This window comes from Podarcis raffonei, chromosome Z (genome assembly GCF_027172205.1).
Source record: "Podarcis raffonei isolate rPodRaf1 chromosome Z, rPodRaf1.pri, whole genome shotgun sequence".
Lineage (NCBI taxonomy): Eukaryota > Metazoa > Chordata > Lepidosauria > Squamata > Lacertidae > Podarcis > Podarcis raffonei.
Window position 1 is genome coordinate 16,801,564 of NC_070621.1, and position 16,867 is coordinate 16,818,430.

Here is a 16,867-nt window from a genome sequence, read left to right on the forward strand (position 1 = left end):
CATGGGTACTTGTTTTGGAGACAGGAGTGTCTGGCGTGCTCTGGTCCATGGGGTCACGAAGAGTAGGGCACGACTAAGCAACAACAGTACTTGTTTTGTGGCAGAGCTGATGTAGCAAGCTACCTTTAGATCACGGCCCGCGCGACCCTGTAGCGGGTCTAGTGACCCCCACCAGTCGCAAGACCAACGCGGTATAGCCCGTCTTAGCCGCCTGTTCGAAAACATTGCCCCTTTAAGAAGTCGGCACGACCGACGAAGGCGGGGCTACAGTGTATCTCTTTTTGCTCCTCCTCGAACGTTCTGTCCCACTCGCACCTTCCCTGACATTCTGCTGATCGAACGTTTCGTTCCATTCACACTTTTTTCTCATTTTCGGCGTTCCGCTGATCGGACGTTCCATCCTCATTCACACTCTCCCACCCGCAGACCCGGGAGTCCTCGTGTCTATAGCAGCCGCTTGCAAGTTGCCGCTGGGTCGCTTCCGCCAAGCGGAGCGGATGAAATGAGGCGCTTCTGCAGCGGCAGCCGGTGGCTGGTGCCCGCGGCCTCCCTGGCTCTCGGGGTGGGCTTGGGCGCCGGCTTGTCCAAGAGAGGGAGGCAGCCGAGCCAGCCGGGAGCGGAGGCGGAGGGGCTCCTCTCACGGCTGCCCGTCGTGCCGGTGGTCGCCGCCGCCACCACCACAACTTCGGATTTGGCTGCCCGAGGCGGCGCTGGCGACTCGGGGGAACTGGCCAAGTACGGCTTGCCGGGGCTGTCCCTGCTGCGGACCCGGGAGTCCTACGTGCTGTGCTACGACCCACGGGCTCGTAGCGCCCTCTGGGTGGTGGAGCAGCTAAACCCGGCCACGCTGAGCGGCTCCTCGGACCGCGCTGCCTGCGACTTCCGTTCCGACGACTCGATTCACGAGTACCACCGCGCCACCAACGCGGATTACCGGGGCAGCGGTTTTGACCGGGGACATCTGGCGGCCGCCGCCAACCACCGCTGGAGCCAGAAGGCCATGGGGGACACGTTCTACTTGAGCAACGTCGCCCCCCAGGTAAGGGAGAGTGTATTGGATTGGCTTGTCTGAAGGCAGCGAGCGAGCTATGTTCCCCGGTCGCTCAAGTCCCTCTGTTAATGGTTGGACGGCTGGTCTTGTCCCCCCCACCAGCTGTGGCAATTGCACTCTGCATAGCCTCAGAGGCACTTCTTAATTTGATATCGAGGAAATAAAGAGCAATGTGAACTAAAGTCACTTCTGGGTCACCTCTGGGATTAGGTGCCCCACAGAGGCTTTTAAAAGGTGAGCATAGAGTTAAACATAGCACCACACACATATAGGCTGCTATGGAGTCAGGTCAGTGAGGTCCACCTAGTTCAGTGCTGTCTACTCTGACTGGCAGCAGCTTCTTTGGTGCTTCAAGCAAGGGACACTCCCAGCCTTTCCCAGGATTGAACCTGGGACCTTCTGCATGCCAGGCACATGTTCTAACCAATGAGCAACGGTCCCCCCCCCTTGCCACCTTGTGGTTCTGCAACATTTGGACCACACCTAGCCTTTTAACTGCTTCATTATCATCCTCACTTCAGCTACTGAACACATTATTTATTTTGCTTCTAGAATCCTCACCTGAATCAGAATGCCTGGAATAACCTGGAGAAATACTGCAGGAGCTTAACTAAATACAACAAGAATGTTTATGTCTGTACAGGACCACTTTTTCTACCCAGGTAATTAAGAAAAACCAAAAAAACTTACAGACTTTCCCCTCTGGTTTACTCTACCAACAGCCCCCACCCCGCAATCACAGTTATTATTTTATGCAATAATAAAATATCGATTTTGTTAAATAAAAATCACAATATTGTTTCACATTTTTGTAAAAGGGGTGCTGGAATTCCCCCACATCATGGCTTCTAATCCCACCCCCACCCCCCAATTTCCCCATACAGGATGGAGGCAGATGGGAAGATGTACGTGAAATACCAGGTGATTGGGAAGAGCCACGTGGCCGTCCCCACACACTTCTTCAAGGTGCTCATCCTGGAGAAGTCAAGTGGGGAGATTGAGTTGCGCTCTTACGTCATGCCAAACAGCCCCGTCAATGACAAGATCCCTCTGGAGAATTTCCTGGTCCCCATCGAGAGCATCGAGCGAGCCTCTGGCCTCCTCTTTGTCCCCAACATCCTCAAGAGGACTAGCAAGTTGAAAGCAATCTCTGCTGGAAGCAACTTGAAAGCAATCACAGCTGGAAGCACCACCTAAGGAAGTGATTCCTGAGACCTTGCAAACAGACACTTGCCAGGCAGCAACAAGCAACTCTCTCTCTCTTAGCATTCTTAAGGAACAGTACCTGCTTCTCTCTAAAGACAAGAAGCAGTGATGTCCACCAACTTGGATTGCTTTCCTCTGCATGTGCTGTAAAGGGAAACTAGGGGAAGATGGGGCTTGTCAACCTGGGAAGGGTTGGAGAAGGAATCTCTGCTGCCTTGTGGGATGTCTTCAAGAGAAGAAAATGCTAAGGAGTATACCCTATACAAATCCAGAGTGCACCTCCTACTGGCAACTCCTGCAGCCAAGCTGGTACCAAACATATTGCTCTGCTTTCCTTTTTTTTTTTTAAAGATATTTATTGAAATTTTCAAAAAATAAAATAAAAACAAAACATAAAAAAGACAATACATACAACTTACATTTCTTACTGTCAATGACCAATTTCCGTGACTTCCCCGCACCTCCCCTTCTTGTATTCCAGTTCCAATTTTTAGCTCAGCAAGTTCTTGTCCCCAAACTTTACCTTGTTTTCTCTAATTCATTTTAGTTAACCAATTTTAACTTATAAACCTCTATCTTTATACGTCAATACTTATTCTTCAAAATCTTTTTCTAGGTTCACCCCCTCAATTTAATTAACCAATTTTAACTTATAAACCTCAATCTTTATACGTCAATACTTAATCTTAAAAGTCTTTTTCTAAGGTTGGCCCCAATTCCCCGTTTTTATGTTAGTGGCAAAACCAAATTAATTAAAACAGAATATAGTTATACACCCTTTGGATTCCCAAAGCCCCACCTCCCCCATATTGCTCTGCTTTCCTTTGGACCACACCAGCGAGGCCAAGATGGGGGTCTTGCCATCTGGGCAGCCCAGGACAGCCCAGACATGCCCTCCAAGGAGGTCACTTTGGTGCTGCTTAAGCAACACAAACAATATGGGAGGCAGCAATTATGAGTTACTGGTCTCTGCAGCCACAGCTGGCACTGTGAGTCTCCAATAGTATGACTTCACCCCTGAAGGTGCCATCCATTGTATTTTGAGAAAGATGGGAGGCCAATAACAAGTATTCCTAAAAACCACTTAGCTGAAAGACACTTCTGCAGTTTCCCCTACTTTCTCACTGGTAGCTCCGTCACTCCCGAAGAGGGTGTCAGCAGGGGCACAGGGCTTTATCAGTTGTGGCTTTTCAGCTGTGGAATGTTCCTCCCCAGTGAGGTCTGCCTGTCACCATCATTAACATTATTTTGGCATCAGGTGAAAACTTCTCTCTCCTAGACATTTGCAGGATTAGGATGGTTTTGTTGATGGTACATTTTTTTGCTGCAGTTTTATAGGATGTATTTGTTCTGATTTTGCTTTACGCTATTAAAAATTATGCAAGCTCACTTGGAGGCTCATGTGATAAGTGACTAATACACTGAAGTAGTATGATCATCATCATCATCGGAAAATATATCAATAAGGGCTTGTATCCAATGCTAGTCCTACTCTAAGTAGACCCATTTAAAACAATGGGCATGACTAACTTAGATCCATTAATTTCAGTGGGTCTGTGGTGGATGATCTTAGTTGGATGCAACCCAGTATTTAGCAGGAAAGAACACTGATTTTCTGTCTGTCTGTAACAACCAGGCAAGTCTAAGAGCTGCCTGAACCACTGTCACTGTTCAACACCTATTATTGGGGGGGTGGCAGTCATCCACACATATTCTTCTCCCCACTGCAGGGGTTGTGCAGAGGGAAGCTGCAGGTTCTTGAATATTGGGAGGTGGCTGTGTTAAACTGCCAGCTAGCAATTTTATTGATTAGTGAGATAGGTTTCCCCCTGTCTGAAGCTTGAGAAAAGCTATGTGAGTTGAAATTTCGTGTAAATGTGCACGCGCACACAGTTCACAACAGTGGTTCCCAAACTTTGTTTGGGCCAGCGCCCTACCCTCTGCTTCCATTAACTCATCCCCGGTGCCCCCTTGCCTATAAAAAGCGAACAGTTTGCACAACCCAATAAGGAAGATAGTAACACAACAAAACAGTATATTCCTCATACCTTAAGAGCAACATACTGGCATTTGTAGCGAGGGTGTAGTTATATACGCAAATTCTGGAAGCAGGTTGTAATGGAGATTAGTATTAATGCTGGCACACAGGTCACATTGGATTCTAAGCTATAGCCGTTTTTGATGCTGCCAAGACTGGCCTTATTTGTCAACAAATAATTCTGTATCTGTTGGTTGCCGCTCATCTCGTGATCTCATCTAGTGATCTAGTAGGAGGACACATACTGTTTATTCTATGGATGTATGGTTTTAAAAAGTCACCGCCATTTCTGAAAACTGACTCATTAAATACATGCCACCAGGGGTGATGCAGACGCCTCCGACTTTGCTTCTGCTTGGGCCGCCATTTCTGATTTATATAACCAAATCTAAACTAATGGTTGGCATATTCCCACTAAATAGGAATTGGTTTGGCAAAATTAATGAATATTCAATATGTTTGCTAGAAATATGAACCTTACATTCAGCTATGGAATATATATTACATCATTCTTTATTTCCAAGCTTTCTGTGATTATTAGTTTATTATCTTGTAATTTTATTCTTCCTGTTTTCATGGCAGTTTTTAACTGCAGGTAGGGTGGGCTTGCCGATCGAAAGGTCGGCGGTTCGAATCCCCGTGGCGGGGTGCGCTCCCGCTGCTCGGTCCCAGCGCCTGCCAACCTAGCAGTTCGAAAGCACCCCCGGGTGCAAGTAGATAAATAGGGACCGCTTACTGGCGGGAAGGTAAACGGCGTTTCCGTGTGCTGCGCTGGCTTGCCAGATGCAGCTTTGTCACGCTGGCCACGTGACCCGGAAGTGTCTCCGGACAGCGCTGGCCCCCGGCCTCTTGAGTGAGATGGGCGCACAACCCCAGAGTCTGTCAAGACTGGCCCGTACGGGCAGGGATACCTTTATCTTTACCTTTAGGGTGAAGCTACATAATCAGCAGCCCTTTGCAACTTTATTGTCTGTTAGGGCTGCATGCTTTTAAGGAAAGAGCTGCTGCTGTGATACTTTGTATGTATAAAATCACAGAATTGTAGAGTTGGAAGGGTCCCCAAGGGTCATCTAGTCTAACCCCCTGCAATGCAGGAACCTCAACTAAATCACACATGACAGATGGCCATCCAACCTCTGCTTAAAAACCTCCATGGAAGGGGAGTCCACCTCCTTCCGAGGGTGTCCATTGCACTGTCAAACAGCATTAACTGTCAGAAAGTTATTGCTCATGGTTAGTTTTAATCTCCTTTATTGTAACTTGAATCCATTGGTTCAAGTCCAATCCTCCAGAGCTGCAGAAAACAAGGTTGCTTCATCCTCTATGTGACAGCCCTTGAGATATTTGAAGATGGCTATCATGTCTCCTCTCAGTCTCTTCTTTTCTTAGCATACCCACCTCCTTCAACAACAACAATAACAACAACAACAACAATTTATTATTTATACCCCGCCCATCTGTCTGGGTTTCCAGGGCCACTCTGGGCGGCTCCCAACCGAATATTAAAAACAATACAGCGTCAGACATGAAAAACTTCCCTAAACAGGGCCGCCTTCAGTTGTCTTTTAAAAGTAAAATAGTTGCTTATTGCCTTGACAACTGCTGGAAGGGCGTTCCACAGGGCGGGTGCCACTACCGAGAAGGCCCTCTGCCTGGTTCCCTGTAACCTCACTTCTCACAGCATGGGAACCACCAGAAGGCCCTTGGCACTGGACCTCAGTGTCTGGGCTGGACAATGGGGGTGGAGACACTCCTTTAGGTATACTGGACAGAGGCTGTTTAGGGCTTTAAAGGTCAGCACCAACACTTTGAAGAAACGCACTGGGAGTCAATGAGGATCCTTCAGGACCAGTGTTATATGGTCTCGGCGGCCACTCCCAGTCACCAGTCTAGCTGCCACATTCTGGATTAATTGCAGTTTCTAAGTCACCTTCAAAGTTAGCCCCACATAGACCACATTGCAGTAGTTCCTCATAAGGCTTGATTTCCAGACCGTTGATCATCTTGGTGACCCTCCTCTGCACACTTTCCAGCTTCTCAGTATCCTTCTTAAATTGTGACGCCCAGAACTGGACACAGTAGTTATTCCAGGTGTGGTCTGACCAAGGCCAGTACTATGGCTTCCCTTGATCTGGACACTAGACTTCTGTTGATGCAGCCTAGAGTAGCATTCCCTTTTTTTGCTGATGCATCACACTGTTGACTCATGTTCAGCTTGTGGTCTAATAAGACCCCAGATCCTTTTCACATATACTACTGGCAAGCCATGTGTATGTGATCATTCATATGTATATATTTTACTTCTATTAATGCTTAATGGTTTAAATAATAAAAATGCAAAAACTACCCCCCCCAAAAAAACCTGCACAAAACCGAATTAAAACCATTTAATTCACAGGGACGCGGGTGGCGCTGTGGGTAAAACCTCAGCGCCTAGGACTTGCCGATCGCATGGTCGGCGGTTCGAATCCCCGTGGCGGGGTGAGCTCCCATCGTTCGGTCCCAGCTCCTGCCCACCTAGCAGGTCGAAAGCACCCTTAAGTGCAAGTAGATAAATAGGTACCGCTTTATAGCGGGAAGGTAAACGGCGTTTCCGTGTGCTGCGCTGGCTCGCCAGCTGCAGCTTTGTCACGCTGGCCACGTGACCCGGAAGTGTCTTCGGACAGCGCTGGCTCCCGGCCTCTAGAGTGAGATGAGCGCACAACCCTAGAGTCTGTCAAGACTGGCCCGTATGGGCAGGGGTACCTTTACCTTACCCAATTTAATTCAACAAAATTGATGAACTTGATCCAGTGATACCAGCTATTTAACATCTGATAGTCTTTTTCACTCTAAGTAATCCCACTGCCCCCCCACCAGTGGGCAGTATTGTCCACTTTGGGAACCACTGGTTTACACCCTAAAAAGTTTGGCCGTTTAATTGTCAAGATACTCCTGGAATATCACATTAGGTCATACACTTGATAGGTTTATTCTTAAACTGTAGGTTGCTTGGGGTGGGGGGCGGAGATCAGATTCCTAGCAGTCTTAATTGTGTGGATAAAGTTGTTGCTCCTGTGTAAAACATGAATGTGGTTGCAACAGATTGCATTTGAGCTGGAGGGCATCATCCTCCAGTCAACTGCCACGCTTAGGTCTTCACTGTTTCCCAAAAGTTCGAAGCAGGTGCCTCCTTCTGAGAAGTGGCAGCTGAGCTAGACAGGCCAGTCTCCAAGTCCTTCCCCCTTTCCCCCTCTGTGTGTGTATGGCTGCTCTCCAGCCCAGGGGTAGGCAAACCAAGGCCCGGGGGCTGGATGCGGCCCAATCACCTTCTCAATCTGGCCTGCAGACGGTCCAGGAATCACCGTGTTTTTACATGAGTAGAATGTGCGCTTTTATTTAAAATGCATCTCTGGGTTATTTGTGGGGCATAAGAATTCATTCATCCCCCCCCAAAAAAAATATAGTCCGGCCCCCCACAAGCTCTGAGGGACAGTGAACCGGCCCCCTGCTGAAAAAGATTGCTGACCCCTGCTCCAACCAGTGGCGGCAGGGAGGTGAGTTTCCTGACCTCCCAACAGAGAGAGAAGATGGTTCTACATCACATTTGGGTGTTAAGTTGGCTGGGAGAGGTGATGATGAATTTATTATCTCGGTCACAGACCAGTTCCAGCCCACATACAATATCAAAGAAGTCATAAAACATGATAGGGATACATTTAAATTTGCAATTAGGTATAACAGGGATAATACAGATATAGCAACAGTTTAAAAATATATAAATTAAAACTTAGTCACTAACATATAACCTAAAATCATCATTTAAGGCCTTAATCAGTATGATAGCACAGCTTGTTCCCTAAGTTTTATGGCAATCACACAGAATTTGGCTACCCTTAACGTGATCTCAGGATCCTTGTCCTCTACCAGGGATTTTAGACATTCATTTGGAGATTTTTGCATAGCAGGGGTAATAAATACCGACCATATATCACTGTAGAAACGACAGTGTAACAAGGCATGAGAGACAGTTTCTACCGCCATCAAGCCGCAGGGGCAGACTCGTTCCACGTTTGGTTTACCCTCGAATCTGCCCTGCAATAAGGCAGATGGCAGCACGTTGAATCTAGCGAGGGTAAATGACCGTCTGTATTTAGGTATTTGTAATTTTGACAAATAATTTGCTGGGGCAAATCCTCAGCTGGGAGAGGTAAAGACTGATGATGGTCTGCCCATGTTGGATGCTTGAGTTTCTGCTTCTATTCAGAGGCTGCTGCCTTTCTTCACTGCTTCTTCGATCCGAGGTCTCAGCGCCGACAGAGAGATGAGAATTGCTTCCTAGAAAGGGAACCCCAAAAAGAAATTTATGGCCACTGTGAGAACAGGATGCTGGACTTAGATGGGCTGTTGGCCTAACCCAGCAGATTCTTCTTTTGTATGGGTGCAGGAGGCCACCATAAGGAACAAAGAAAGAGCCTGGCTGTTGGATTGGGCACCTATCAGCATCCTCTTCTAACAGAAGCCAGCTAGGTGCTCCAATGAGAATCCTGCAAGCAGGGCCTGAGCACAGCAGCAGCAACAACTCTTCCCCCCTTGTGATTTCCAGCATATTGCCTCTAACAATGAAGGGAGAATATAGTCACTGTGGCTAGTAACCATGAGCCTCCATGAACATCATTTTTTTTTAAAAAAACCTCACCTCGGTCCTGATGGTGCGGCTGCCCTGCCCCGGACAGGTGTTCAAATAAAAGTCAAACAAGGTGCTTGGATCTGTGACCTCCAGGTCCAGGTCCATGTCCACGCTTGCCTCCAGGCCTTGCAAGCCTCCGAAAACTATCAAAGCATGTCTGGGAGACAGAAGAAATGGTAAAGCAGGTTTGCGGGATGTAGAGAGATGATTCTAGCCCCCATAAAACCTGGTAGGATTGTAAAGGTGTACCTGAAAGAAGGCAGAGTTGCCTGGTCCACAGTGTCCCCTCGCTCAGAGGTTCCAATGGAGAGATCGTAGCCTTCTTTATACGGGGACTCAGCAAACACAGCACCTGACCAGCAGAAGACAAATGTTAAGCAATGCACTTAAGCCATGGACGGGGAAAACCTGCGGTTCTCCAAATTATTTAACTTAAGCCTAAGATCAGGGGTCCCAAAACTAAGGCCCGTGGGCCGGATAAGGCCTGAGGGACTCGTTTATCTGGCCCGCGGCAACCCCCGCTGCCTGCTCTTACCTGTGCTGTGCTGCGCAGCTGCCCACTTCCAGGTCGGAGGAGCACTGGAAATAGCTTGTGTGCATGTGCAAGCGTTATATGCATATGCACAAGCGTTATTTCCGGTGCACATCTGGGTCGGAGGAGGCCCGTGCACATGCGCACAAGCTATTTTTGGTGTTCCTCTGACCCAGAAGCATGCAGGACATAGCATGTGTGCATGCGTATCGGCACGCGCTCCAACCTGCTACACGATCGGCGCTGGAGACACCGGCCCGAAGCGCAGTAAGTTTGCTGACCCCTACCTAAGATCATACATTTCCCAAAAGAATGCTGGGAACTGTAGTCTACTTTATTTCATAAAATTTATACACCACTTAGTTGTAAATTAAAAAAAAAAATCTCAGTGCAGTTTACAAAAAGGATGATAAAATAAAATCATCAATAAAAACAGCAATAATTCCAGGCTTTCAGAAAATCAATATATCAATAGACATAAATAAAGACTCCTACTAACTTTCTAAGCATCTGGGTACACTTGTCTAACTACAAATGTTTTTAGCAGGCACTGAAAAGAATGTAATGGTGATGCACGCCTAATGTCAATAGGCAGGCAGTTCCAAAGGGTAGGTGCCTCCCCACTAAAAGATCATTTTTTTACAGCTGCAGAGCAGCTATAATGTGGGGCCTGTAAGAGTGCCTGTTCCCCCAATCAAAGCTGTTGAGTGGGCATAATGAGGTAAAGCAATATTAAGTATATAAAGTCAGTTGTTAAAGGCTTTATAGCTTAATCGTAACAGTTTGTTATGGGGTCTTTTTAAAAAGTAGGCGTGTACACTTACTCAGACAGGATGCCAAGCGGACGCTGTAGCCCCAGTAGAGCCCTGAAGCAGTTCGGGGCTGGTGCGATGAAACGACCACCCCCTTCTGTGTTTTGCTCTCTAGGGAAGAAAGTAGGGGGTTAATAGGGCTGGCTGACCCACAAGAACCCAGGTTTTTGTTGGGCCGCAAATGGGCAGTCTGCCTCCCAGCTGCACAGGAAAAGGAGAGGGGTGCTTGCCAATTATGAAGGTTTTCTCACAACTCTTGAAATAATGAAGCTCAGGGAAATGTTATGAAAAGGAGATTCTGCCCCCCACATCCTTGTCTTGGACAAATTTGAGCAACCTGAGTGCAGTGGTAGATGTGGGGCTAGCCGATTCAGCATTTGGGCCAAGGTGTGGGGTCAATTATGTTACCTGGATTTTGCTGTGGGTTGAGACGCACTGTAACACGAAGGCCTGCCTCCAGCTGCTTATCGATCTGTACCTCCTGCAGGAAGAGAACATTGGCTCGGGATGTGGCAGATCTCAGGCCTGCCGAATGCACAGCCAGGCAAGGGTGCAATATAAGCTATAGGGGTCAGGTAAGGTGACAACGGGATGCGGGTGGTGCTGTGGTCTAAACCACAGAGCCTAGGGCTTGCCGATCAGAAGGCCGGTGGTTCGAATCCCCGTGATGGGCTGAGCTCCCATTACTTGGTTCCTGCTCCTGCCAACTTAGCAGTTAGAAAGCACATCAAAGTGCAAGTAGATAAATAGGTACCACTCCGGTGGGAAGGTAAACAGTGTTTCCGTGTGCTGCTCTGGTTCGCCAGAAGCGGCTTTGTCATGTTGGCCACATGACCCGGAAGCTGTACACCGGCTCCCTTGGCCAATAAAGCGAGATGAGCACCGCAACCCCAGAGTCGGCCATGACTGGACCTAGTGGTCAGGGGTCCCTTTACCTTTAAGGTGACAACACAGTGTAGTGGTTAGGGTGTTGGACTAGGACCTGGTAGACCAGGGCTCAAAATCCCACCGGGCCATTAAGAGCACTGGGTGACCTTGGGTGGGTCACTGCCCCACCTCACAGGGCTGTTGTGGGGATTAAATGAGGAGAACCATAATCTCCTTGGAGAAAAAGGTGGGATAGAAATGCACCAAATAAATAAATATGGGTAGCTACAGTTTCATATCTTTTGCTCTGTCCCCTTTTTGGTCTTTGGCCACATCCCTCACTGGCATGTGGTCCCCAGGCAGTTATCCTTGATGGAATGCAGCTCTAGGGTCTCTCCCTGATCCACAGGGACATCCTGCTTGCCTCTGCGGATCCATCAAGGATAGAGATCGGTTAAGGATCATGGAGGGGTAAAAGTAGGGCCCCTTTAAGGTATAGCAGCAGGACAGGTGAGGGTTTACCTTTTGCATTCCACAGTTCACAAAGGATCCCCGGCCAGGCTTGGTGGGCCGTGACAAAACCACTCCTTCCCGATACTCCGATTCCTCACTTATCCGCACGTGGTGGGGGCTGTCTAAGGGGTTTAAGAGCCCTGAAACAACATGTCCAAGGTGAGTAATATGGAGTCACCCCTCCCCCTCCAATGCAAAACAAACTAACACTGCTTTTCACATGTGCCAGAGTACATGTGCACATGTGTGCTGTCCCTACACACAAAAAAGCAACAACCCAAGACAGGACTAATTAATTACTCCTGAGGTTCAGCCCACATTGTTCACCTTCTGGCAACCACTGGAGACCAAACAATTCCTCTAAGTCTTTTGGGGTGTGTGTGCTGATATAGTCAGCTACTGATTTATTACAGGGAACCAATCAATTTGGTGTAAAGTTTATGTGCTCTTATTTTATTTTTTGAGGGACCTTATTGAGTGTATAATATTTGTTTATCTGACTGTGACCTGACTTAAGACCGTTCGGCTGGAAAATGTCATTGAACTCTGATAATGCCTTTTCATTAGGAGGAATGAGTGTGTGGGGACGATGTGTGGTTTTTGACATTGTGACGTAACAGTGGCTAAACACTGAGATATACCAATATATAATGGTGTCACTATGTAGAGGTGAGACACAGAAACACACACACACACACACACACACACACACAGAGAGAGAGAAGGAGGAAAGTAAGGAAGGAGGATTAAATGACAGGGCAAAGTTTATTATTATTATTATTATTATTATTATTATTATTATTATTAACAACTCAGAAGTAAATAACCCCCGTTTATTTTTCCATGGGACTAGCAGTGGCTTCCAAGCGAGCCCTGGCTGGGGGCAGCAGCCTTTCAAAAGTCAGGCTTGGGCAGCAACATGGGGGAGGGGGAGCTTTTAGGAGGTGGAGCAGAGAGGGCTTCCTGATCTCGCGAGTGCCCTGGCAACCCTCAGGTGTGTGGAGGCAGCTCTGCCAGCAGAGAGAGTCCAAAGTAGGAGAAAGGCGGGGGAAAGGGGCTTCCAGCAAGAAGCCTGGAGCTGCTTTGTCAGGCGTCTCGCTCAACCACCTACCAGCTTGGGTCTGCACTTAAAACAAGAAGCTCATGGTGTCTACATTACTGAGGAAACTTCCCAGGTAGGCTTCTTCATTCAGCGCCTGCTCTTGTGGTTCACTGCCCCCTATAAGAAGCAGTGGAGAGCTGGGGAGGCCGAGCAACAGGGGCAGCAGGAAGCATGAGCGAAACGGTGACTGGCTTCACGGTTTTCCTACAGCATGATTTTTTTACATAGTGCATACACACATTGTGATTCAAGATATATGGCCACGTCAAATATCATGAAATTGTTTCAGAAACTGGTTTTGGATGATGTACTGATACATACATCCCGTGTGTGTGTGTGTGTGTGTGTGTGTGTGCAGAAATGAGCCTACTATACAGAAGGTAAAATTTGCATTAGTTGTTCTGCCTGCTTTTGCCTCCAGCTCTGTCTACCACTGGAATATGGCCCCCAGAAAGTTGCCCGGAAGGGATTGTGGCCCTCCCATTGCTCTAGGCCTTACCTGCAAACTGGAGGTCCTGGTGTTTGGGGAAAAAAGACTTCCTAAGGTATCTGTCCAACAGAGGAAAAGAAATGCTTTTAGAAGGGCAAATGAGAAGAAGCAGCTTCCAATATTGAGCTGCGATGATGCTCAAATAAATGATAAAACAAAACACAGCAGCCAACAGAAAAATCAACCTAGCTAGACCTAAGGCCCCCAAGCAGAAGTGGAGTGCACTGTGAGAAATACATGGGGCGAAGGGTCAAAATCTCCCCTTCATCCCATGAAGGACCTGCTGAGAGACATACAAGCCTGTCTAATCCCTGGGGGATTATTGTTCTCTCTCTCCCCCCACCAGCAAATTCCAGTCCTCGACAATAAATATTGAGGAAGCGTCGGTAGTGTAAAACCATTAAAGGTGCTTTCCTATGTTTTTGCAGAATGACTTACTGGGGACATTCCAGGTACTGCAGAATCCGGGCCAGCTGCACACAGGCCTGACCTCTCTTCTTGATCCCTTCAAATTCACCTTCCACTGTCCTGAAAAGATTGAGGGAGGCGGGGAGAAAACAGTACAATCTTTGGAATTGAATTTTAAAAAGTTAAACCCTGTTGGCTTTCTATGCAGATGCTGCTGCAGTGTGTCTTATTATAAGAAAGCATCTGCTGTCTTTGTGGTAACAGGTCCCTACTTTCATTCCCCACTGGCATCTCCAGGTAGGTCTGGGAAGGAATCCCTGCATGGAAATGATGCCAGCTAGCTGGGGGGAAAGCCTTGTGAGCAACCAGAGTCCTTACTTTGAATCCTCCCCTTGCTCATCAAACACCACAATCTCGTCCACGCAGAAGATGACGCAGGCCCTGGCGATCTGCCCGGCAAGGTAAGTCCGCAACTCTGCCGACTGGGCATTGCTGAGAATGGAGCCCGGAAGGGCAACGCTGACTGTGTAGTTGCGTCCTAGGAAATAAGGAAGTTACTGTTTAGGAGAAGCAGCGCACAATAAACATCCCTAGTTTTCATGAGGAGGGTTTTTGTTTTATTACCCATCGTACCCAGCTCAGTGGTTAGAGCATCAGCTTTGCATGCAGAAAGTCCCAGGTTACTTCCCTCCTCCCTAGCAACCTGAACCAATCCTGCGCCCCCTCTAGATGCTTTGGAGGACCATCAGTCGTGCTGGCTGGGGCTGATGGGAGTAGTTGTCCAAAACATCTGGAGGTGGCTCGAGATTGCTGAAGGCTGTTCTGTAGCACATTCCAGGCAAAGTCCAGTTTCATTCCCATTCGTGGTTATCCGTTACCTTTATCTTCAATGGGCTTTGCCTCCTCTTTCTGTTTCTCTGCCGCTTCCTGCATCATCTTCTTATCCAGTTTCCTCAACAGCTTCAGCTCCTTCCATTTCTTCTTCTCCTCCTTCTCTGGAAGAGAGATGAGAACACAGAAAGGACAATAAGTGAAATCCCTGAGAGTTAGCATTGGGGTTAAAACAGTTCCAACACAGAAGGCCCTGGACTAAGGTGTACTGGGAATAATCAAGCAAGGACTGTGCAGTGCTTTTCTCCCAGGACTCTCAGGCTTGGAATACTGCTGGTGTGCCAAGCTAAGTCAAAATGAGACATCCACTTGGAAGGCAGCGGGGAAAGCAGAAACACAAAGTTGTTTTTCTTCATTTGCAGTTTGACAAAAGTGTTGTGTTGCAAGGGGGTGGGGGGATTTGGAAAACCAATAATGTACCGTTTGAAAACTGGTAAACTTAAGACACCATAAGCATATGTGTTTATTAGGCACTTAACAACAGGCAACAACAGGGACAAGCCTCTACACACGTGGTATAATGGGAGAATGAGCTCATTTTCTATACTAAGGGCAAATGGCCCAAACTATATCAAAACACCCTCTTCTTTTGAGCTGGATGGAATGGCCTTTGGCCTGATCCAGCATGACTCTTCCTATGTTCTTTGGCAGGACAGATTCCCAGTGCTGACTTGCCAAAAAAAAAAAAAAAGTCTGTGGGGGTGGGGAGAAGACCCAGGAACCCAAATAGCATTCTTACTTTCCTGCTTCCATTTACGCCAGTCCATTTTTCTGTCTTCTCCCTAGGAACGAGGAAAGAACACAGATCCCATTAGCCGCTTCAGCAGGATAGATACCTTAAGGATGGTCACACAGGTAGTTCACATCACCCACTTCTGTTCAAGACACACACTCGATTCCAGGATCGATTGGCAATCAGTTATGTACTCATAATAGCGCATTGTTATCATTATGAATTGCCCACCCTTCTCTGTAAGGTCCCTGGGATACAACCTAAGAAAGAGACTGGCTGTTGGATCAGGCCAAAGGCCCATTTGGTCCAGCATCTTATAATCATGAACATCAAATAGTAATCACCATCAGATTATCAGCATCTTAACCAGATGCCCCACTGAGAAGCCCACAATGGGTCCCATCTTGTGGGTAAAAGATGGGCAGCTTTGCTCATGAGAATCCAGAGGTGCTTGGCAAGCCCTGGGTTAGACCCATCTCTCTGCCTGGTGGAACATCTGTGGGGCACCAAGAAGGAGAAGGGGTCCGGGTGAGGAACTGGTATTAGATTAAAGCCTGTAGCTAAACCAAAAATGACAGCTGAGTGAAACCTCCATGTCCCAACGCTGCCTACCTTGGAATATGAGCTTGTTGGGAAGAGTGTGACTTTACACTTTGCCTCGCCCTCTCAAAGGGTCTCATTTTCTCCCACCACCATTATTTAAAAGAGGTGTCCCCTCCTCCAAAAGAACAAGAGGTCCCCGCGCTTCTCAAGCATCAGTGCTATCTCCTTATTCACCCCAAGAGTGGCCCCGATCCCCCACCCTCCGAGAAGGCTGAGCCCTCTCACCTTCCCCCGAGTAAATGCCCAAGCTGAACCTAATGCACAGCAGCCTCTTCCTTCCACCCCCTGGATCCCACGTGTACCTCCCGTAAGCGCTTCGCCTGGCTTTTCTCCGCCATGTTCCACTCGCCCAATCACCATCCTACAACTTGGGGGCCGGGCCAGTATTATCCCACGACCGCTGATTGGGCGAGAAGGGGAAGGGCCACAGAGCTATGAAACAAGTAAGAGATGGCTTCTCCCTGTATAGATTTGTCACTTCCTGGTTCATACTGAGAGGGGTTTTTGTGTGTGTGTGTTAAATCGTCTCTTAACCCTTTCGCGTTCGCCCCTCAATCCCTGGTAAAAGATTGAAGAGGGGTAAAGGGACTTTTATAAGGCTGGAAGGGGTTGCATTTCCCCAGATCTTAACGTCAAACGCTAATATCTCATTCGCAATAAACGTGTGTTGTGCGTGTGTGTGAAGCGTATCTGCAGTTGTGTTCCTGCAGGGTTTAGTGATAGTTCGTCTTGCTGACAATATTAAGTGCCCAATTAGTTATTTCTCTAATTAGGACAGAAACCGAGCTGAAAAGCCCTTCTGCGGGGAAGAACAGTGACACATCAGGAAGGGAAGGCAGGATTAATCACGCTTTCACTTATTCCTCGGAAAGTTCATCCTCCGTCCTAGCAGGTTTAAAAGATGAAGAATCAGAGTCACACAGTTCTTTTTCTTCCCCTCAGAGGCTGAACA

At 47.8% G+C, this 16,867-nt stretch overlaps 2 protein-coding genes across 4 annotated transcripts; one reads left to right on the forward strand and one right to left on the reverse strand.

Annotated features, from left to right (window-relative positions):
* The first annotated feature begins 242 nt into the window (after positions 1 to 242).
* On the forward strand, positions 243 to 2,289 carry ENDOG (endonuclease G). Its single transcript, XM_053374247.1, has 3 exons — positions 243 to 1,039; positions 1,604 to 1,713; positions 1,936 to 2,289. The coding sequence occupies exons 1-3, from the start codon at positions 503 to 505 to the stop codon at positions 2,246 to 2,248; spliced, it is 960 nt and encodes a 319-aa protein (XP_053230222.1). The 5' UTR covers positions 243 to 502; the 3' UTR covers positions 2,249 to 2,289.
* Positions 2,290 to 8,252: 5,963 nt separating this feature from the next.
* Positions 8,253 to 16,312, reverse strand: SPOUT1 (SPOUT domain containing methyltransferase 1). Of its 3 annotated transcripts, none has more exons than XM_053374990.1 (12): positions 16,141 to 16,290; positions 15,319 to 15,361; positions 14,567 to 14,683; positions 14,067 to 14,226; positions 13,719 to 13,808; positions 13,290 to 13,339; positions 11,698 to 11,828; positions 10,717 to 10,789; positions 10,321 to 10,419; positions 9,214 to 9,316; positions 8,974 to 9,121; positions 8,253 to 8,612 (listed from the first exon to the last, which is right to left on the reverse strand). In XM_053374990.1, exons 1-12 carry the CDS (start codon positions 16,273 to 16,275, stop codon positions 8,538 to 8,540), a joined length of 1,224 nt encoding a protein of 407 aa, XP_053230965.1. In that variant the 5' UTR covers positions 16,276 to 16,290; the 3' UTR covers positions 8,253 to 8,537. The 3 variants fall into 3 exon arrangements, with proteins under 3 accessions (XP_053230965.1, XP_053230966.1, XP_053230967.1); XM_053374991.1 differs by having other exon boundaries at positions 8,254 to 8,612; positions 16,218 to 16,312; XM_053374992.1 differs by lacking the exon at positions 16,141 to 16,290 and adding an exon at positions 15,925 to 16,028 and having other exon boundaries at positions 8,254 to 8,612.
* Between the last annotated feature and the right edge of the window lie 555 nt (positions 16,313 to 16,867).